This window comes from Mastomys coucha, unplaced genomic scaffold (genome assembly GCF_008632895.1).
Source record: "Mastomys coucha isolate ucsf_1 unplaced genomic scaffold, UCSF_Mcou_1 pScaffold22, whole genome shotgun sequence".
Classification (NCBI taxonomy): Eukaryota; Metazoa; Chordata; class Mammalia; order Rodentia; family Muridae; genus Mastomys; species Mastomys coucha.
The window spans coordinates 117,322,083-117,345,076 of NW_022196905.1; the positions used below are offsets into that span (position 1 = coordinate 117,322,083).

The following is a 22,994-nucleotide window of genomic DNA, read 5'->3' on the forward strand; positions in this document are numbered from 1 at the left end:
GTAGACCAGGCTGGCCTCAAACTCAGAAACCCACCTACCTCTGCCTCCTGAGTGCTGGGATTAAAGGCGTGCGCCACCACTGCCCCACCATATTCAGCTTTTTAATTAGGTCCTTGGGATTTCAACTCAGCTTCTCATTTTTTTCCAGCAATCGCTTAATAAATGCAGCTATAGCCCAGGCTAGTCTGGAATTTACTCTGTAGCCCAGGCTAGCCTCTTTCACAGTAATTATCCTGTCTCAGAATCTCAAGTACTTGAAATTATAGGCATGTGCCACCATGTCGGACTTTTTTTCTATTAAAAAAAGTTTTGAAAGATTCATTTTGGTATTTTTAGCTAATTATTTTTGAGACAGGGTCTCTCTGTGTAGCACTAGATATCCTGGAATTTGATAGGTAAACCTGGCTAGCCTTGAACTCACAGAGATTCATCTACCTGCCTCCACCTCCCAAGTGCTGGAATTAAAGGCATTCACCACCACATCCAGCTTTTGTAATGTTTATTAATAAATGGTCTTATAGTCCTACATGTTATGACCAGCTATCACATAAACATTCAAATTTAACTCTAGTTCATGACCAGCCATATATTTATATAGCTTTATAAAATCACAGTGAACTCCATGTTTCTTACTTCAGCAGCTAGCCCAGATCCATTTGATCTTTAACTTACCTGTGGTTCTAAGGGTGATTCCTAAGTTCGCCCATGGGGAATGCATTTTAGTTGACTGATAGACAACTATTTTCTAATCTTTTCAGATATTGCTTTTCTTTTAAAACTTATAAGGGCTATACAGAGAAACCCTGTCTCAAAAAACAAAACAAAACAAAATAAAACAAAACAAAAAAACTTATAATTCCCCTCAAAAGAGAGACACTCACAAACAAAAAAAAAAAAAAAAAAAAAAAAAAAAAAAAAAAAAAAAAAAAAAAAAAAAAAGCCGGGCGGAGGTGGCACACGCCTTTAATCCCAGCACTTGGGAGGCAGAGGCAGGTGGATTTCTGAGTTCGAGGCCAGCCTGGTCTACAGAGTGAGTTCCAGGACAGCCAGGGCTACACAGAGAAACCCTGTCTCGAAAAACCAAAAAGAAAAAAAAAAAAAAGAGAGAGAGAGAGACACTCACATTTCTTTCTTGAATTCTTCCATTTTTTGGTTCTCTACATTCAGAAGTTCTTTTGACTTGTTCAGCTCTTCCACAGTTTTCAAGTTGTTTTCTTTAAGTGTGTCCAACTTAAAAACCAAGAGGGAAAAAATTGATGAAATTATTTCATTTTTCAGTGACATGGCTGGATAAATTATTCACAAAAATATGCATTTAAAAATAGATGGCATTAGTCATTTGTAAGCGCCAGGGAGAGTCAGCTGGAGAAGAGATTACAAATGACAAGTTGATTATGAGCTGCGTACGTCCTCCTCATTCACTCTCCATTTCCTGGACACCTGGCCAATGCCAACCTGAACGCTAGTGTATGTCCAGACAGAAGCTTGTTTTAGTCGTGTGTGCTTTCGTTGGGTTGGTTACCTTGTCCCCCTCCCCAGATTGGGGTTATCAGTATACACTACCATGTCTGGCTTTGTTAATTTTTTGTAAAATTCTCAGTATTTTCACCTAAGGTTGCCCTTCAAAACAGCCCATCTTTAAAAGGCAAGAAATAGAGTGTCAAACATCAACATTATCAAGGATCAATCTCTGCCATCAAACTAAAACCCTTTTCTCTCCTCACTGATCAGTCATATGGGAAATGATATTTCCAATGTCAGCTCTAAACTTATAAAGCTATTTATCTGAATCAACCATTTGTCAATTGGGGGGAAGTTGTTAATCCATCTGCAATTTCTGTGAGGAGGAAGAAGCCATGCAGTGAGAGTGAAGGGTGCTCACTCACACTCCTCCCGCTGTCCAGCAGCCCTCTTAATGCATGCCCTCTAGTGGCAAAGTCAGGTATTTCATAAATGGAATGATCAGGAGCTCTGGCTGGTGGCTGGAGTTCTTGGAACTGATGGAGCTTGTTTCATCCATCCACCATGCAAGGTGTGATTCTGGAGTCAGGCTAGCAAGCCTGGGCTTTATATCTCTTATTCTCTCTTTGTCATACCATATGCCATCAACCAGGAATCCAGAAAGTACCATGCTAATTTTAACATACCACATTCCTTTTAATGTCCGTTAATATCTTAGATGTATAAATGAAGGAAATAAAGCATTGTAATAGGCCCAAGAAACAACTCACCTACCTTGTGACCTGGTAACAACAGACTTCCCGAGGGAAGACACAATTCTCCTTGATCCCATCCTCCAGGAACAATCTTAGAAATCTGAGTGTACTCTCAGAAATTTTTATTTACCTAATTACCCCCAAATGTCCATTTTGGAAGATCTGACCTTTAGCCTTGTATGAGGGGGGCCTAGTCTTCACATAGTTTTTCCACCTCGCAGTCCCTTCCTTTGAACTACTTTCTGAATGTCTTACTTGCCTGTGACTTTAAAAAGCGCCTGAAACTATCTAGAACTTCACACCCCACTTCAGATAGCTTTTCAGGAAGAATTTCTGTGAGCTGGGGAGATGGGAACGGGGAATCAGAGCAAGGTCCGAAGGGAAATGCTACTTGGAGATAGAACAGAAATAACCTGATACCGCAAATCTGCCCCAGCTCCAGAAATGACTCACTCAAGAAGACACGAAAGGATGTAAACACTGAACCAAGCCAAGAAGAAGCCTGTACGGGGGAGGGAGATGGAAGCTGGCTGCTCCAAGTCAGAAGAAAGGTGAAGGGGAGACTAGGTAGGATAAAAGGAAGGATATATAACTCACACGGTGCCACTAAGTAGTTATCTAAGAACACCACAATATTAGGGCTTCCTCTTCATTCTTTGCCTTGTTCCTTAGTTTATAGGATTGGATCTCATGTAGCCCACGCCAGCCTTGAACTCCTAATTCTTTCACTGCCACTGCCCAAGGACTGGGTTTATAGGCATGCATCAGTGTCACCATGAATTCTTAAAGTTTAGTGCTACTAAGCAAGTAATATATTCATGACATGGTGTACATTCAGGTCTATAGATCAACCCTTTTTAAGTCCACACTTCAAAAAGACTACTACTGAGTTAAATGACTAAACATTCCAAGAAGCTGGTAAGCTTTGAACAAACAAACGCAAACACATTGAAATCTGCTTACTTCGTTCTGTAGTTTTACATTTGTTTGCTTGGTGTCCTCCAAGGAGGCCAGCGTTTCTGTTTTCTCTTTGGTCATCTGTTCCATGATCTGCATGGCGTCTTCTGCAGTCTGAGCAGCCTAAGCACAGGGAGACACAGTGAGGAGACAGAACGGGCACCATCGAGAATTCAGAACGCTCGGCTGAGGCTGCTCTCTGCGTCTGTGTGGCTGAGCAGAGCACACACAGGGTGAGAGGCCTCAACCAACCCCACAGTACACAAACCAGGCTGTGAAGGGTCTACACTGTGAAGGAGATCGAGGGGGGAGGCCCTTCCCATGGCATTTTTCATGAAGTCAACTCTGAAACCTTTCCACATTCTCTCCTCCCTCTACACCTCCATCCAAGTTCCAAGTTCCACTGACAAGCAGGTGCTCATCATTGTGACAGACCATCTGGTGATGATGCAGAACAACAACCCTATATAGCTGACTGGCTCCTAAACTGACTGCTGTAAGTACAGAAGAGTTTCCTGGATATCTCGGTTTGGGACTTTTGAAGTCACTCAGTTTAAGCTAAGAATTTTTCACACAATTATAAATTATTTGGGCAATTATGGCATTAGGCTCAAGTGTTTCAAGAGAGGCATTGAATGGGAAAATCTATAAGAGAAATGGAGTAATGAATATAACTGTGAATAAAAAATATGTATATACAGTAATATAAATTCCTAGCTACTAAATATCAAAAATAATCATTTGACTACAATTTCATCTGGTGGGTTTGATAACGTTAGTGAGAATTTGGTATTATACACAATTTACTATCAGCCATGGAGATTTCAGAGGGATCTTCCACCTCCAGAGGGAAAGGCACGATGAATGAAAGAACATAGGAGACTGCATTTCAGTTTGTTCAGTGTGCACACTCTAATGCAGCTGGCAAGCCACCGGGAAACAGTTAACTTTACAATTATCAAAGCTTCTCCATAAATAAATAAACAAAAAGCTTTTTTATTCACAGTTTTCAGGGATTTTTGAAATGAGAAGTGACTTCTACAATTACACATTCAATAATGAATCAACCTCTTAGGTTGTAATGAAAAGCTGGACACACACCACACATACACACACACACACACACACACACACACACACAGAGCTAGCTTAATCAGGTGGATTTCCCTAGGTTGCAATGAAGAGAAACCACCTAAGCCACTAATGTCAGTGCACAGTTAGTGAGGACTCTGGGTGCTCAGTACTCGAACCTCTCACTTTACCGTGAACGAATGAAGGGTCTCAAGCTCTCTAATTTTAAGGGTAAGCTTGCTCTTGTCTTTTCTCAAAGTCCGGTTTTCGCTTTGGGACTCTAGGAGGTCGGCTGAAATGTGGCTGTTGGTTTGGGCCAGCTGGCTAATCTCTTTCTGAAGAATGAAATAGCTTTCCTCCAGCTTCTCCTTCTCCTTGAGCGTCTCTTCATTTCTCAGCATCATCTCTCGCTTCTCAGCCAGGAGGTTCTTGTTGTCCTGAAGCACCTGGGCTCTCTCGGTCACAGCCACCTCGTGGTTCAACCGGAGGTCATCCAGGATCTTGGTGAGGCAGCTGTGTAGTTCCTGCAGTTCCAACTTGGACTTGGACAGGGCAGCAAAGTCGCTTTTGAGGGTCTCGATGTTGGCTGCGAGCTGAGCCGTCTCGGCACTCAGGAGCTCCTTTTCCTTAATGATCTCCACCACTTTTTGCTCTGAGTTGGTCTTCTCTTGGGTAAGTGTAAAATTCTCAGTTTGGAGCTTCTCACTACACACCCTCAAGCCCTGTATCTCTTCCTCCAAGAGAACTATTCTCCCATGAAGCTTGTTGTTTTCGTATAAAGAGGTCTCACTTTCCTTGGCCCTGGCCTCCTTCTCCAGGATTAACGTCTGCTGAATGTCCTGAATCTCCTCGTTCAGCTTCTGACACTCCTCCTGCAGGTTCAAGCCATCCCTCAGCAGGATGTTCTTCTCGCAGCAGCAAGTCTTCAGCTCAGCGTCCAAGTTCTCCTTTGCCTGTATCATGCTAGTGTGCTCTTTTTCAAGGTTCTTTTTGGCATTCTGAGCCTCTTTCAGCATCAAGGAGAGGTCACACTTGCTGCTCGTCAGCTCCTGGTTTTCCTTCTTTCTTTCTTGAAGCTCCTTCTTCAGAGCATCGATATTACCAAGCAGCTTCATCTTCTCCTGCATAACGATCCGTCTGTTTGTAGCCTCTTGGTCATACTTCCTTTTCAGATCTCCTATGGTCTTGATAGAACTTTCCCTATCAGCAAGTAGATCTCCATTTTGCAGCTCCAGGGCTGACTTTTCTTTCAAGAGACTATCCTGCTGCTTTTTCAGCTTGGCGACTTTCTGGCAAGCCATCTCCTTCTCGGACGTTAAGTAAGTGATCTTCTCGTTCAGGCCCATCTCAAGCCGTGCCACCTCTTCTGAGTGTTTGTTGAGTTTCTCAGTGATGATTCTATTCTCACTTAGCAGTTCCTCTTTCTCCGCCAGGAGCGTCCTCTCAGAGGCTGCCAAGCTCTCCTTCTCATGGAGAAGCTGGATACACTCGGAGTCCGTGATCGCCCGGCAGGTCTTAATCTCTTCCAGGAGCTTTGTGAGGCTCGCATTAGAGGTCTGGAGCTGTCTCATATCCAGCTCCGCCTTCCTCAGCGCTTTGCTGGCGCAGTCCAGCTGCGTGCGCAGGGTCTCCGCCTCGGTGCTAAGCAGCTGTTTGACCTGCAGGGTGGCCTCCAGGCTGGCGCTCAGCTTCTCCTGGCCCTGGCGCAGTGTGTCCTTCTCAAACTGCAGGTCTCTGTTGCTCTGCAGAAGATTCTCCCGCTCCGCCTTTAGGGAGAGGCAGGTGTTATCGAGGCTCATCTGCTTCTCTGCGGCGGACTTCTTCTCAGTCGTGAGGTCCTCAATCTCCTGGACCAAGGCCTTCTGGTCCTTCACAAGCTCCTCATAAGCGCTCTGAAGTTTCTGAATGATGTCATCCTTGTCTTTGACCAAGACCATGTTCTCAGCAGTAAGCTTCTTGACCTGCCCCTCCAGGTGCTCTTTCTCTGTGCGGGCCTTCTCTGACATGGCCATCAGCTTGTCCTTGCAGAAGCGGAGCTCCTCGATGAGCACCTGCATGCTCACCTTGGAGGCTTCCAGGGAGTCGTTCTCCATGTGCATCTTCAGGAGCTCTTCCTGGGCAACAGTGATCTCCTTAAGCAGTTTCTCTCTCTCAACCACCAGAGACTCTCTATCCCAATGCTCCTGCTGATAACGCTTCTCAGCAACCTGCTTTTCTTCGGAGACTCTCTCCTTCTCTAAATGGAGGGTTTCGTTTACTGACCACAGTTTCTGTTGGTCTTCCTGAAGCAAAGAGATCTTGGTCTCCACTTCTATAAGCTTTGATAAAAGAGAGCCTTTCTCTAACTTTAAAGCATTTGCCTCCTGCGCAAAGAGCTGCTTCTCTGATTTCAGACCCCTCAGCTCTTCTGACATCACTTCAATCTCTTTTTTGGCTGATGTTAACAAATAAGTTAGCGACTATAGGGACAAAAGATGGAAAGAATGGCAACAAATGAAATCAAGCAGACAAATGCAAGCCCAAATAACTTAATATGCTCTAAACCATGAAAGTTTAGAATTTCCTACAGTAAACTTTGTAAACACTCTCTGAATAACAAAGGGGTAAGAGCTGGAGAAGCGGTCCATAAGACAGGACAGAGAAAGGGAACTTTGCAAAGTGTCTATTAGCTTCTTCTCTCTGAAGCAATGTGTGAAACCATTTCTAGAAAATGGTTTTCTAGAAATTTCCTTGGGCTCCACATTAAGAATGAATCTCTTTCTTACTGTTCTGTCAGGTTATTTCTATCTCAAAAAAAGATTCATAGAAGATTTTTTTCAAAACTATGTCAGAGGCAAAACCAAAAAAAAAAGTGGGTATATTTTAATAGGAGGGGTATATATCAAAAGGAGGGGAAGCAAGGGAAGGGCTGTCGGTGTATAAGACCTTACTTAGCAGGAAGGGCAGACAACAGGTTAAGAATGTCAGTCCCAGTGTCACAGGCATGCTACTTACATACAGACTAACCTCTAGGCCTTGCTGGCTAAATGAAGTGTATTGTTTTGTTTTTTAATGTACTAATTTGTAAGACAAATGTCTATATCAGCACTACCCAGAGTTTTCTGTGATGAAATAAATGACAGCAAGTTATTCATCCTCTTTTACACGATAGACATGTGCCCAGTGAGCTCTTGAAATGTACTGAATCCTGCTAGAGAGCTGAATTTGAAGCTGTGCAAATTTAACTTTACACAGCCTCATCTAACTAGTGACTTCTGGAATAGACAGCAGAATTTGGGGTCACTGGGTCACTGGCTCTGTGGCCCCCTGAAGTGATGTATAAAGCTTATTGGCTGCATACATAAACTTGTTTGAGGTGACACCCTTAGGTCTCATCAGACTCTTCAGAGTTTGTCATCGATGACAATCTGGAAGAGGGAATAAGCCTAGTATTTTAACCAAAAGATTTTTATATAAAACCACCTGGGCTGGCGAGATCGCTCAGTGGGTAAGAGTACCGACTGCTCTTCCGAAGGTCCTGAGTTCGGATCCCAGCAACTATCTGTAATGAGATCTGACGCCCTCTTCTGGTGTGTCTGAAGACAGCTACAGTGTATTACGCCGGAGGAAGCAGGGCCGGAGTGAGCAGGGCCCGAGCAAGCTCGTGGCCATCTGTACAGCTACAGTGTACTCATACACATAAAATAAATAAATAAATCTTAAAAAAAAAAAAAACCACCCAAGTCAGTGCAGCTTCACACCAGCTACTAGACTGCTGTGGTGTAGTCTACAATACTGAAGCCTTTCAGAACATGGGAGACCACACAGGCCACAGCAAATATGGGAATCATATCCAGCACTAAATGATGTATCAAGCTGGGACAGTTTTTGAAAAGAGAGCATAGGAAAAAGCTCTGATAGCATGTAGAAGAGGAGAAACTGTACCCCTTACACTTGACATGTATTATCTCATGGTCCTCCTAGTTAACGGGAGGTAGTGTGGGGTTTGTGTTGCTATTCTTTTTGGTTCCTGGAATTTGATACTAGGGCAGGGTAGTTGGGCACTCTACAACTAAGGCAGTCCTAACAAGAGGTCTTTATAGTTTCAGATTCTCTTTCATAATTTTTTGTAAACCTGTATACAAACATTTCTCTAATGAATTAAAATAAACATGTAAGACAAAAAATTCTGAGCAATAAAAAAGTTAAATAGTAGTAGGAAAGGTAAACTTCACTAAGTTACCAAAGTCAAAGAATATATTGGAATTTAGATACGATCCTGACCCATAAATTGAAATTCTAGGTTCTAACTATTTTCAATTGACTAGATATTTTCTTGATTTATTTGAACCCAGCTTCCTTGTTAGCAAGCTCACAGAGCCTGCCTGGGGACAGTCAAAGCCTTCTTCAGAATTCTAATTCTTCCTATAAGACTCTACTCATCAGCTGGGCTCCCTCCAGTTCCAACACTGCCCACTCGCTTCCCTGGGCCTCTGCCTCCTGCCTTTCTGACATTTGTCTGTTTTAACCACCCTAGTGCAAGGTGGAGCAGGCTCAGCCATGTTAAGAGAAAGATGCTTTTCCAACAGAAAATCTACTGCAAGCAAGCAGACAGAGGCCAGGCAACAGTAAGAGGTTGCAACCACTGGGGGCAAGCAGCACAGGGGGTGGTGATGACTACACAGGACTACAAGAGACCTTGTAGCCATGACCCACCCCTACAAGGAGAGCAGCTGTTACAAAACACTAAAAGCCATAACAGGTGCAATTTGTCACTCTGCCATGCATGCACAGGTCACATTTGCCCCTAAGCTCTCTTGCAGCCTTGATGCTTCGGCATCAAGCTAAGATATAACACAAGTGCACTCTTTCTGCCCCAGAACTTACTTTGGCTTTCTCGGCCTGGGTTTTCAGCTCCTCCATGTCCTGCATCAGGTCTCTGTTCGCCTCCTGAGCAGCCTTCAGTTTATCCTCTGTGTCCACCAGCATCTTCTGGAGGTTCTGCAGGATTTCTTCATGTTTTGTTTTAGTCTCAGAACTGGCTTTCTCATACTTGGCTTTCAGGTCCTGACACTGGTTGTGGCTTATTTCCATCTTCTTTTCCTGCAAAACCCAAAGGGAGGGCTAAGTCACCTGCCCACTCACTTTGCCAGCAGTCCCCTTCACTTCTCCTTACCAGTTCCAACAATTTTTTCTCCAATTCTTTCTTTTCTTCTTCATGTTTTTTGGCTGCTTCCTGTTGGCTCTGTTCAGCTTTAAGAGTTACTTCTCCAATATTTTTCTGCAGAAAACTTGCATTTTCATTAGCCTTTGTAAGCTTGAGCTGTAATTCTTCCACAGATCTAGAATAAGGTCCAATATAAACTGTCAGATAGTTCTTTACACATACATGCGCATATACTACGTGTGTACATAATATATGTGTGTGTGTGTGTGTGTGCATACATGCATGGTCACTATGTATGTATGATCATGTGTGAGTCTACAGCACTGCACATGGAGATCAGAAGACAACCTTGGGTGCCAGTCCTCACCTTCCACCATGTTTGAAGCAGGGTTTCTCTTTACTGTTTCATGCTGGGGGATCCTCCCATCTCTACCTCCCCTTTTGCTGCAGGCACTCTAGGATTACCTAGATTCTGAGGATCTGAACTCTAATCCTCAAGCCTGTTCATCACTTTATCCACTGAACCATAGCTATATCTAGATTTCTTGTGTTTAAAATTGAAAAGTTATATTAGAAATATACTATAACAATTATATCAAAGACCACAAATTGATATGTATATAATTATACCTGAAATCAAGACAAACTTAAAAATGACTTGCCTGAAGAATAAATTTAACAACTGTGATTGTTCTAAATACATTTAGAGTAACAACTACTATAACTGTAAGGATTTATTTATATTAATAGATGAATAAAGGAATATGAGTAAAATAAATTTATTAGGCCAGGTGTGGTGATGCATGCCTTTCATCCCAGCACTTGGGAGACAGAGGCAGGTTAATTTCTGGGAGTTCAAAGTCAGTATGGTCTATAGAGCAAGTTCTAAGACAGCAGGTCGATACATAGATCCTATCAGATAGATAGATAGATGGATAGATAGATAGCTGATTCAGTGGTTAAGAGTACTGGCTGTTCTTTCAAAGAACCAAGGTTTGGTTAACACCCACATGGTAGCTCACACCCATCCATATCTCCCAGTTTGTGGGAATCTGATGCCCTCTTCTGACTCTGCAGGTACTGCATGCACAAAGTGCCCTTAAATAATTGTAGGCAAAACAAAAAATGAAGATAAATCTAAAATTTTTTATTAAAGGTTAATTTTTAATCTAAAAAAAATGTTAAGAAAGAAAATTAAATAAGTTTCAAACTTTCAGCAGACTAAGTTACCAAAAGGTCACTTAAATGCCTTTTGGGAAAAGAAATACAAAAATTACCATAAATAATTATTCTTCCTTTTTTGTTGTTTTTTGGGTTTTTTTTTTGTTTTTTTTCAAGACAGGGTTTCTCTGTGTAGCCCTGGTTGTCCTGGAACTCACTCTGTAGACCAGGCTGGCCTCGAACTCAGAAATCCACCTGTCTCTGACTCCCAAAGTGCTGGGATTAAAGGCGTGCACCACCACTGCCTGGCTAATAATTCTTGCTTAAAGAGAACCAGATGGCTGCTGATGAGATAGCTCAGTCAGTAAAGTGTTTGCTTTGTAGGCATGAGGACCTGGATTCAATCCCCAGAATCTATATAAAAAAGCCAAGTGTGGTGGCATACACTTATAAACCCAGCACTAGGAAGGCAGAGACAGGCCAATCCCTGTGGCCCTCTGGTCAGCTAGTCTAGCCTATTTAATGAATTCCAAGCCACCAAGAGACCATGTCTTTAAAATGGAGGTGGACAATGCTTGAGGAATGACTTTGGAAGTTGTCCTACACCTGCATGTACATAACACACACAAAGGGAAGCATGTAGCTCCTCATGGGCATAGTGAAAACATGAGACATTAGCCCAGAACCAGGGCCATCAAGTGAATCAACAAGTAGAGCAGAAGCCCAGGAGATGGTGCTGGCTACCCGCAGAGGTGGCACCTGGAGGCCCTGCACACTGTTACTTGTGCAGGTGCCTCAGAGCAAAGGGGACCAAGCTGCTATTGAAGCTGTCAGCCAAAGGCAAGGTCACCAACCCCCTGGTGACTATGAACTGTGCTGTGTGGGTAAAAGGCTGGATAGCAACATAATTTTATAAGCTTTACTTTACAAAGTAAAATTCTAATGGTTCTAAAATGTTCTCTAAAACTTTGCCTCAGTAATTCTTTGATTTCTAAATGACTGCTATGAAATGGGTGGGGGGTGGAAGCCAACAAGAACTTTAGAATAAGCACACACCTTGAATCCCAACACTTAGGAAACAGAGGCAAGAAGTTCTTGAGTTCAAGACCAGCCTGGTCTATATAGGGAGTTCCAGGACAGCCAGGACTACATGAGATCCTGTCTCGAAAAACAAACTAACAAAAAAGAACCTAAGAATAAGAGATATTATTATTCTTGGCCAACCTTAAGATAAAAGAAGCTTTAGTACTAGGAAAATCTAAGTGAAAGAAGTAAGGCACCGAGACCAGGTGGCTCAGCTGGGATACCTCAAGTGAGCCTTGGTTCTTTCTCCTTTAAAATAGGAAGCTAGAAAAAGACTCTATAAACACAACATGCACACAGTAAGCCCTCAGTGGGTGTTTCTTGTCATTGTGTGAAGGAAGTTATAAAAACATCTCTAAGGTCCTGTAAAAGATGTTCCTGCCATTATTAAACCAGTGCCTTGTCTTCACTGAAAGGTCTAGAATCCTCCTGTACTGCTTAACTCTGTCATCCTAACAAGTTAAGTAGGTGGGGCTCATTTCAGAAGGCCACACATGGACTGGTGAAAGGGCTCAGTAAAAGTGCTTGTTGATCAAGCCTGACTGATATCTAATCTAAAACCCATGGTGGAATAGTAAAAAACAACAAAAGTGATTGACCAAACAGCTGATTCAAGGAGGAAGGAGCAGGAAGCTGGAGTGTAGCTCCAATCCCCAGAAACACACACAGACACATACATAGTCAGACAGAGACAGAGACAGAGGGAGACAGACAAACAGACACACATATACACCTTAAAAGAAGAAAAATCAGAAAATGGAAACACAACAAGAAAAGGAACCAGGAAGCCTTAAAACAGCACAACCTTGAGCCTTTTGTCTTCCTGGGTTATTCTTTGTTTTGTTTTTGCTTTAAGACAGGGTTTAACTATGCAGCTGTGGTGGCCTAGAACTCACTTTATAGACCAACTGGTCTGAGATCACAGAACCCCACCTGCGTTCCTCCCAAGTGCTGGATTATGCCCATCCAGCAGCCCTGAGCTGTTGGTCCCTTCAGGACCTTATTGCTGAGCCCACGCTACAACAGGCGTGTTCTCCAGCAGTCATCCATACCTCTCCTTCAGACGTAATTCATCATTCATCTTTGTCAGCTGAGAAGAGTTATCTCCTGACATCTTCATTATTTCTGCAATGTCATTTTCTAATTTTTCCTTTGCCTTTACCAGCTGATCTTCTCGTTCATCCTTCTCTTTAAATTTTGCCTCCATGTCTGAATATACAGAAAAGAAATAGCACTGTTGTGTTAAGAGCATATATATATATATATATATATATATATATAATGGACCCTTACCCTAGAGATGTTTGCGGACAGCCATCTCTGCATACATGGAAATCACATTCTAGCAGAGACATATTATAAACTAAATAAAGAAAGGACCAATATAATAGAAAGAGGGGGTGCTAAGAGGAAGTCTGGAGGTAGAAAAGGGATGTTGAAAGAAGGAAGGAGTAACATATTATATGGAACTCTGAATTGGTGGCATTTAAGAAAAGACCTGAAGGAAGGCCAGGAATGGAGAAGCAAATCAAAGCCCCCAGTTAGGTCTGACATGTCCTATAAAAGCAAGGTGGAGGATGGCTGAGTGCCATGGGTGAGGGCAAGAAGACTCTGAGACGAATTCCAGGAAACATGGAGTTTGAGGGGCAAGGACTAGAGCATCTAATGAGTGAGATGGGAGTAAGAGAAGTCACATGATCTGACTCTGGCCAGTGTTGAGAAGAACGGAAAGGCTAAGGGTAGAGGTGAGGAGCAAGGGGTCAGCTTTGTGCTGACCTGTGTGAACCACTGCATATGGAGAGCAGTGCCAGTGGTGGGAGATGTTGGCCTTTTGTAAAGCAGAGAAAAAAAAATGCCTGAGGTTACATATCTCAAACAAGTATTACACCACACAGTGTGAGGCAGTGTCTGAGTGGCTGATCTGTTTCTGTAACATGAACTATGTCATCGTAGGCACCCTACTGTACGTAACGGCTAGTCACCAGCTGACACGGCCTTACCTGTTAAATTTTCTCTCAACTTCTCCAGTTCAGAAGACAACACATTAAACTGCTCCTCCTTCTGGTGCAGTTTATTTACAGTATCTATTGGGAGAAAGTTAAAAGTTAATGTAAATATTTCGCATTTAATAAGGCCACCTAGGACTTGGGTGCCTTTCCTAGGCATCTCTCTCCTCCTTCAGCCAAAGCCCAATGCTTATCAATTGCAAAAGTGTAGATAAGAGCGTTCTTTCACAGGAACATGCAGATTTTAATATAGATCAAGCCTTAGGTCAAAAGAAGAAATAAATATTTTTGGAGTTTGTAACTTCAGGAAACCAATGAAATGCAGTTTTTCTGTGCATTATACAACTTCCAAAATTATGACATTAGACTACATTATGCACACCCAAAGCCAGCTGCTAGCCCCCCTAATAACACACCCTAAAACTTTCTGTTCATCCTTCAGTGAGACATACCTTGCATATTTGTCTGAACAGAGAGTGCCTCCTCTGAAGAACTGGCAAGTTTTTCTTTCTAAAGAAAAAGAACCAGATATTCATCATACCAGGATTTCAAGTGGTAAAGACTAAGAGTGTCCATCAGTTACAATACTACATGTATTTTGTACCTTGTTTCTTTAAGATTAATGCACTTGAAACATGTAGACATTCTGTGCACATGTACATTTGTACACATGTACATGCACATAAGTGGGATTTTCATGTGTGTGTATGCATGTATATATGTACCCAAGTGTACATCCAGGCATACCTATGTAAGCATATATATTCACATTTATATGTGTGTTTCGGGAACATGCTTTGTCATAACGAACCCTCTAAGAGCTGCCTTCTCCTCTGAAATTTGCCAGAGGATTGGGATGTGGCTCAGTGGTAGATTCTTGCCTAGCAAGGGCAAAGCCCTATGTTGAATCCCCATTGCAAGAAGAAAAAAAAGAAACAGGAAAAGGAAAAAAAAAATCTGCCTGAACAATAGAGTTCTGCCTTTCCCCTCATGATAACCAGAAAACCCAAACTAAACTCAAGCCTAAAATCTGTATCTGCAATATTTTAAGCAGAATTGTTCCATCTGTCACCTACTGTTTAAGGTCTGTTCTAAACATGGGTAACAAATTAAGATAAAGTTTCCTGAGATAGATTTTGAAGTGGCATTAACAAGAGATCTTTTTAAAGATTTATTTATTTGATTTTATGTGTATGGTGTTTTGCCTGCTTGTCTGCCTATATACTGCATGTGTGCCTGTGTGATGTATGCAAGCATATACAATGCATACATGCCTGGTACACACACAAGACATCGGATACACAGAAATGGAAGTCAGATCTCCTGGAACTGGAGTTACCAATGGTTGTGAGGCACCATGTGGGTGCTGGGAATCCAGATCCTTTGCAAGTGCAGCCAGTGCTCTTAGCTACTGAGCCATCTCTCCAGGACCCCCAGGAGATTTTCTTGAATGAGTATTTCCAACAGAGACCATTAAAAGCTGAGCACATGAGCCAGCAAAGCCTATAGGGTGCCCATCTGTGCCATGCACAAAGCTAGGCATCAGTAGCACCTGTTCTTCCAACAGCATGGAGAGGAATAATCTTACTTTATTTAAAACAAAACAAATTTAAAAATTAGCTCTTGGAATTTTAGAAGAGAGGGTAGCAAAATGTGGTACTCAAAACAGTTATTAAATATTTATTGTTACACCAGGCATGATGGCACATGCCTTTAACCCCAGCATTGGGGAGACAGGCAGTTGAATCTCTGAATTTGTGGCCACCTTGACTTCAGAGCAAGTTCTGGAACAGCCAAGATTATACAAAGTAACCCTGTCTCAAAACAAATATTATCATTTTTAATTATGTGCAGATGTGTATGTGGGTATGTGCACTTAAGTGTTTGCAGGTTTCCTTGGAGGCCAAAGGCAAGTGTCCAGTCCTCTGGTTCTGGATTTACAAACTGTTGTGAGCTGTCTGGCATGGATGCTGGGAACTGAACTCTGGTCTTCTAAAAGAGCAATCTGCTTTTAACCACTGAGCCATCTCTCTGATCCTATTTCCTTTTTTAAAATTACATTTATTTGTTTGTGTTTTTGCGTGTACATGTGTTGGCACATGTGCCAGGTTGAGCATGTGGAGGTCAGAAGACAACTTGCTGGTGTCAGTTCTCTCCTCCCACCCACCATGTATGTCCTAGGGCTTGAACTCAGGTCTTCAGGCTGACATGTTTGCCTAATGAGCTCCTTTCACCACTTCACCAGCCCCTGAAACATTTACTTAAAGGACTCCAAATAACAAAATAGCCAGATGTGATGACACATGCCTTTAGAGTTGGCACTCGGAGGGGAGAGGCAGGTGGATCTCTGTGAGGTTCAAGGCCAGCCTTATCTACATAGTAAGTTCCAGGCCAGCCAGGGCTACAGAGACCTTATCTCAAAAAGAAAATAAAATATAAACTAATGATTCTGTGGTAATTTTTTCCCTAAAATATATCTTATATATTAAGTACCACAACTGTCCAACAGAACTTTTTGCAATGTGGCCTACCAAACACTTAAAATGCACTAAATGTAGTAATTTAAACTTACATTGAATTTATGTTGAATGATATAGTTATTTTTAATAGGAGAAATCTGGGGCTGAAGAGATGATCAGTGGTCATGAGCACTAGAGCTTACTGCTTTTTGCAGAGGACCCAAGTTTAGATACCAGCCCCACTACAGAAAGCCCACAGCCACCTGGAACTCCAATTCTAGGATATCTGACACATTCTTCTGACCTCCACAGGTGCTGTGCTCAGTGTGCACATACCACTCATAAATGCATGTGCATACGTATAATTAAAAACAAAGTCTTTGTTTTAAAGTAGGAATTTGACCTCATGCCTGTAATTCCAGCATTCGGAAGGCTGAAGTGGTAGGATTGCTATGACTTTAAGGATAACTTGGACTACACAGTTGAGTGAGTTTCAGATCAGAAACAGAGTAATAACATTGTTTCAAAAAAGAAAAATGGAAAACTGCACCACAGACACTCACATAAGAAATAATGCTTCACCAGTGTGACCAGCGAGATAACACAATGACAGGGAGATGGTGGAGCAGCTGGGACCACTGCTCCTCAGCAGCTCCCTAGGTTCTCTACAAGCTCCTACCGGTGCCCTGGAGACTGTCCATAATTATTACCCTCCAGTAAGGACAAACTATGGTGTAGAAGGCAAACAAAGAGGGAGAAAGCGTGGCAAAAGATTTTATGTTGGGCACTAGTTGGTTTGATTCAATTTTTGTTTTTGTTTTGTTTTTGAGACAGGGTCTCACTATATAGCCTTGGCTGGTCTGAAGCTTGCTATGTAGACAAGTCTAGCCTGGAACTCAGAGTCTGTCAACCTCTGCCTCCTGAGGGCTGGGATTAAAGCTTTGTACCATTACACAACTTGCAATTAAGAGAAAACCTACAAATGGAAACATAATTTCCTAAGGCAGAATACAACCCATGACAGTTCAAGTCAATAGAATGCCACCTCGCCAATAGAGGGCACTAAAGACCTGGACAGTTGCTGCCCACAGTCACAAAAGAGATGCAGAGGGCAGGGGTCTAGGAAATCTCATGGTGAGATCTGACAGTGCTGGATTGCCTGTAACTGGGAAGATACATCTCCGAGTTTTGTAAAACTCAGCTGCCACTAACTGCCAAGCACTGCTTCACCGGAGGAAAAGGAGGACTTTTTGAAGAAGAAAACTAACACCTACCTTTACCGCTAGTTCGATTTGACCCAGTTCCCCTGAAGGTGTTTATCAGCTGCTAATACACTCCATTTAAATCCAGATTTTTGAAGAAGTAGAGAAATAACTGCAGTGGCTTTTTTTTTAACTGGAGAATGTTCCTTTAAAAGGGAGAGGCCAGACACGCTGAGAGTCGGACTCCCATGTGACAGTGACAGGTACTCACCAAAGCCTGAAGTTCTTTCTCCAAAGTCTCCTTCATGTGATTGACTTCATTCAAATTGTCCTGCAGACTAGTGAGCATTAGCTCTTTCCCCTGGAGCTCTTTGGTAATGCTATTAACCTAACACATCGAGTTATATGGTACATAAGCAAATGGAACAAAAAAAGAAACAAAAAAGAATGATAAGGAAAAAATAAAATGTAGAAAAATAATGAGAAACACAACAAAACAATACTGGAAAGAGGGTTTTTCTTTTTTCCTGTTTCTTGCATTGTGACTTTTCAAACAATCAGTTGTAGATATGATTGCCCTGTTTGTCCTAGAAAACTCTATGTCGACCAGCATGGCCTCAGACTCAGTGTAAGCCAACATACCTAGCTAAAATAGATTACATTCAGCCGGGCAATGGTGATGCACGCCTTTGATCCCAGCACTTGGGAGGCAGAAGCAGGTAGATTTCTGAGTTCGAGGCCAGCCTGGTCTACAGAGTGAGTTCCAGGACAGCCAGGGCTATACAGAGAAACCCTGTCTCGAAACGCCCCCCCCCCCAAAAAAAAGAAAAGAAAAAGAAAAAAAGAAAAGAAAGAAAAATAGGTTACATTCATTTTATTTGTGTATATGTATGCTTGCCTGTGTGAGTTTATGTATATCATGTATGTGCACAAGTTTGACAAAAGAAGAGTATCAGATCCCCGAAACTAGACACCAAGCTGGAATCTGATTTCAAAACAGTCAACATGCTTAACCACTGAGCTAGCTCAGCTTCACTCTAGCTTCTAACGGCTTTTTTTTTTTTTTTTTTTTTTTTTTTTTGTCAAAACAGGGTTTCTCTGTGTAGCCCTGACTGTACCAGAATTTGCTGTGTAGACCAGGCTGGCCTCGAACTCAGAGAGCTATCTGCCTCTGCCTCCCCAGTGCTGGCACTAAAAGTATGTGCCATCCTGTTCTAATGGCTAATTTTTATTTTATTTTATTTTATTTTTTTTGGTTTTTCGAGACAGGGTTTCTCTGTGTAGCCCTGGCTGTCCTGGAACTCACTCTGTAGACCAGGCTAGGCTTGAACTCAGAAATCCACCTGCCTCTGCCTCCCAAGTGCTGCACCACCACTGCCCGGCTAATGGCTATTTTTAAAAGGTCAAAATATACTACTCTCCTATACTTAACTCTGAATACCATCATGGTCTAAAGGAAGTGCTAGTATTTACTTCCCAAATGATCTACCTGATTAAGTTCATTTCCGAATTGGAAACACCTAGCAGCATAGAATAAAAAACAAAAACAAAATCAGCTCAGTGGTAGAGCCTGTTTTTAGCATAGGCAGGCTCTGGGTACATTATAATGGCAGTTTATACCATGTTTAAAATACTTCAACACATGAGTCATTTAAAGATCCAGTGGCCAGCCATCAGAATTCAGTTGTCATTAAATCCTTATGTAAAAGGATGTCCCAGCGATCAGCCTAATAGTCTATTCTAGCTAACTTGCTTTTTTTATTTCTACTTCAGAGCCACCTTAGACTAGAGAAACTTTTCCTGTAGCTAGTTTATTTGCAAGTATAGTTACTTAGCAGACTTTTGTTGTTTATCTATCTTCATCTCCCCATTTAGCCACCACAACCCTTCATTCTTTGTCAACAGAACAGCTTCTTCCACAAAAGTCATTCATCACCAATACCAGAGCCTCTACTAGTGGCAGGACTGGGGAAGAATATCTTGAGGAACTGAAGCTGACATTTAACGGGGCTGGATAATAGGAAATGTAGTCGGTAGACACTTTAGCTTCCTAATCCTTGACAATCAACACACTTGTCTAGTCTCCCCAACTCTCCAAACATAACGTACAAGAAGGAACGCCCATAGGAGTGGTGGCGAATGTCTGTTGTAATCCCAGTACTTGGAAGACTAAAATATGAGGACCACTGAGAACTCAAGGCCAGTGTAGGCTATAAAGCCGACTCTAGGCCAACCTGGGCTCAAACAAACAAACAACAAAAACAAACCCCACAGGGGACAGGACTTATAGTAGTACATGTTGTAATCTCAGCACTTGAGAGGAAAAGGCAAAAGGATCAGGAATTTAAGGGCAGTTTGGGGTACATAGTGAGACCTAGGTTCAATTTTCTCGCCACCTCCAGAAAGCAAAGGTTAGATAAGAATGGCCCCCACAGGGTCATATATAATTGAATACTAAATCTCCAGTTGGTGAAACTTTGGAAAGGATTAAGAAGTGGCCTTGTTAGAGGTGGTATATGACTGAGGGCAGCCTTTGAGGTTTCAAAGTCTTTCAGTCAACCCATGCTTACGATCGAGAGGTAAACTCTCAGCTCGTGCTCCATCACCATGTCTGCCTACGTGCTGCCATGTTCCTGCCGGGATGATCATGGACTCACATCCTCTGAATTACAACTCCTGAATAAGCTCTTTTCTCTATAAGCAGCCTTGGTCATGGCATCTGGGCTCCTGCCCGTACTTTGTTGTGAGCATGCTTAGCATAGTATGCTGACTTACACAGTCATTAAGATGCTCTCCAGAATTCATGTTCTGCTTTTATACATAAATAACCCTATAAGCCAGGGAGTGATGTGGGCAGAACGGGAATAAATAAACTTATAGTGTGATTTTTGTTTTGGTTGATTGTTTCTGTTTTGTTTTGACAGGATCTCTTTATGTAGTCCAGGCTGGCCTGGAACTGGACTGGCAAACTTCCTGCATCATCATTCTAAGTATTTCTTATATGCATGTACTACCATGCCCAGTCTGAGGGTCTCTCTGTCTCTGTCTCTCCTTCTCTCCCTCTTCCCCACCCCTCTCTCTCATTCATTCACCTTAACATCACTGTTTTAGGACGTTAGCTCTATTTTAAACAGAGAGTATAAGCTTAAATGGGAGTTTACATCATGGACAGGAAACTAATCACATGGCTGGTCATTATTTGCTCTGCTCTCCTCAGAAAGTATTCTACTATACTCAAGTGGATGCACCACGCAATTCATGTTAAATCAGGCATTTTGAAGATGAATGACTTCAACTTAAAAGTAACATACAATGAAAGTAACAAATGAAAAAATGAAAAAAAAAAAAAAAGATGGGAGATGTCAATACAAACCTTGCTACTTTCAGCGTTCCTTTCAATTTCTAAATTTTTAATCTGCTTTTCAGCTCCCTCAAGCTGCTGTCTAAGTGCCTCGAGTTCCACTTGACCTTCGGAATTGGCTTTCCGAAGTGCATCAAGGCCCAAGAGCTTCTCTTCAACGACACTGAGCTGTGCTGTGAAATCCCCAATGGCCTCAGTCTGCTCATTGCACTTGGCCTGCAGGGCCTCGAGGTCCTTTACCTTTATCTCTGCCTCCTGCAGCTTGCTTAGCGCATCCTCCATTTCCACCAGGTGCTGGTCTTCTGCACTGTCCAGTCTCGCTTTGACGGCCTCAAGGCTGTCCTCCTTCTCTTTAATGATCTCCATCAGCTTGGCCTTCATGGTCTCCATCTCTTTAGCATGTGCAGAGCGTTCAGAGTCCTGTTTACTCTGTAAACTTTCTATTTCGTGCTGGTAATCTAGTCTCAGTCTCTCTATTTGTGTCTTTAACTCAGCAAATTCAGCTGAGTCCATTCCAATCCCTTTGCTAAAGGACACCTTCAGCTCCTCCATTGCCTGCTGGTGGGATGCGATGGCAGTCTCCAGTTTGGACTTCCACAGAGCTATCACATCTGAGTTTTCCTTGTTGGCGTGGTCAAGTTTGCTTCTCAAGGACTCGTTCTCTTTGGAAAGCTTTTCAGTGGCAGTGTGCAAAGCCTTCATCTCCTTCTGAAACATCTCTTCCCGAGCTCCAAAGTGGTCCTTCAGAGAAGTCATCTCACTCTGGTGGTTAGTATGTGTGGCTTCTAGCTTTTCTTGCAAAGCACTTATTTCTTGCAAAAGAGAAAGAGACATATCCACATCGCCAGGAGGTTTACTGGACTCTAGCCTTCTTCGGAGCTCAGCTACTTCCTGTACTCTCAATGCTAGGTCCTTTTCTAGTTCCATTATTCGGGACTTTTCTGATACTGTAGCCACCTATTAACAGTGGTCATAAGAAACAAAGAGCACTGATGATTTTCCTTATTTACAAAATACCCAGAGTCAAGCAAAGTCAATCTGTCACATATAAGGGTTAATGTCTTGCACACTGAGTTAACAGCTTAAGCTCAGTTCTGAAAGCTCTACTACTACATAATTACTATAATCTTCAAGAAACTCCCGCCATTCTGAAAAGTCACATGGATATTGAGTTTACCTCACTCCTACAATATCTGTCTCGACTCTAAGGAAGCTTAAACTGGAAGTACTCATAAACTAATAAGTTAACAGAAACAGTAGCTTCCAAATAATAGATTCAATAATCTGCCTGTCTCGTGGAAGCAAGAATGCTCATTTGGTCAGTTTGTCTCCCCTTCCTTACCCAGACTGCATTCTGGAGTGCTGTAGGTGCTATACCCGAGGAGTGATTAAAGCCTACTGTTCACACAGTCACCAGCCACAGGTGACTGAGCCCTGAAATATGTCTCATCTAAAGCAAGCTGTGCCATGAGACACACATCAGAATTTGAAAACTCAGAGAAAAACAGACATAAACTATCTTAATGATTTTCATAGTCATTGTGTGACAAAATAATATCTTAAATACACTGAGTTTTATATACTATTCAAATTAATTTCACCTGTAACATAACATGTGGGTATTAATAAGAAAATTAAGATTCTGTTTACGTGGCTTGCACTCTTACTTCTGAAGGATAACAGGTATACAAGGTCTAAAATTTCCCATGTTTCAGTGAGCAATGCATCGTCTGTAGACTAAAAACCTTAGTTGGATAAGGAAGAATTTACTGGCTTTTTAAATGTCATTAAAAGGCCACTTACCTGTAATTATACAAAGACCCCTTTCTGGCTTTTGTAATTGTGTCTGCATTCTTTTGTTTCCATCCCTAACCCAGTGGTTCTCAACATGAGCACATACACAGGTGGAATGTATATCTAAGTTGTGTGCTTGCTACATCCACATACATTGATTCTATCTGAGCTCTGGGGTTTAAAAAAAATAAATAATCCAGAGTTAGGAGGAAAAAATACTTTGTCAGCTTCTGCCTTCTCGCCTTTCATTTTCTCTCCTGCTACTTCCTAGGCTCTCAGTTTGGAACAAAAAATATGTGGAAAGTGGTAATCTTAGGACGTAAGGACCATCTAACTAGCCTGGGAAACACAAGGGAACACAAGAAGTTTTAAAATACCAATGGTCCCAGATTTCAAGAACCAGCCCCGTCATACTTTCAGATTCCTGCTCATGTTGCCTGTATAGGGACAGAAAACACAGGACAAGTGTCTTCTGCTTCCTGTGTCCACCCTGGCATGTTGTGATGCTCAGTAAAATAAATGTCCAAAAAGGAAAAAA

General features: G+C 42.1%; 1 protein-coding gene across 30 annotated transcripts in view; it reads right to left on the minus strand.

Annotated features, from left to right (window-relative positions):
* Positions 1–22,994, minus strand: part of Clip1 (CAP-Gly domain containing linker protein 1) — a 118,434-nt gene that overhangs the window by 35,985 nt on the left and 59,455 nt on the right. For 14 of the 30 annotated variants that reach the window (XM_031337834.1, XM_031337840.1, XM_031337839.1 and 11 more), the window contains 10 exons: positions 20,675–21,619; positions 17,573–17,689; positions 14,093–14,150; positions 13,635–13,718; positions 12,687–12,843; positions 9,400–9,565; positions 9,111–9,326; positions 4,436–6,703; positions 3,180–3,296; positions 1,124–1,230 (listed from right to left, as the gene is read on the minus strand). In XM_031337834.1, coding sequence (XP_031193694.1) covers positions 1,124–1,230; positions 3,180–3,296; positions 4,436–6,703; positions 9,111–9,326; positions 9,400–9,565; positions 12,687–12,843; positions 13,635–13,718; positions 14,093–14,150; positions 17,573–17,689; positions 20,675–21,619 — 4,235 coding nt within the window. The remainder of the gene's footprint in view (positions 1–1,123; positions 1,231–3,179; positions 3,297–4,435; positions 6,704–9,110; positions 9,327–9,399; positions 9,566–12,686; positions 12,844–13,634; positions 13,719–14,092; positions 14,151–17,572; positions 17,690–20,674; positions 21,620–22,994) is intronic. The other 16 variants (XM_031337845.1, XM_031337857.1, XM_031337847.1 and 13 more) reach the window with 5 other exon arrangements.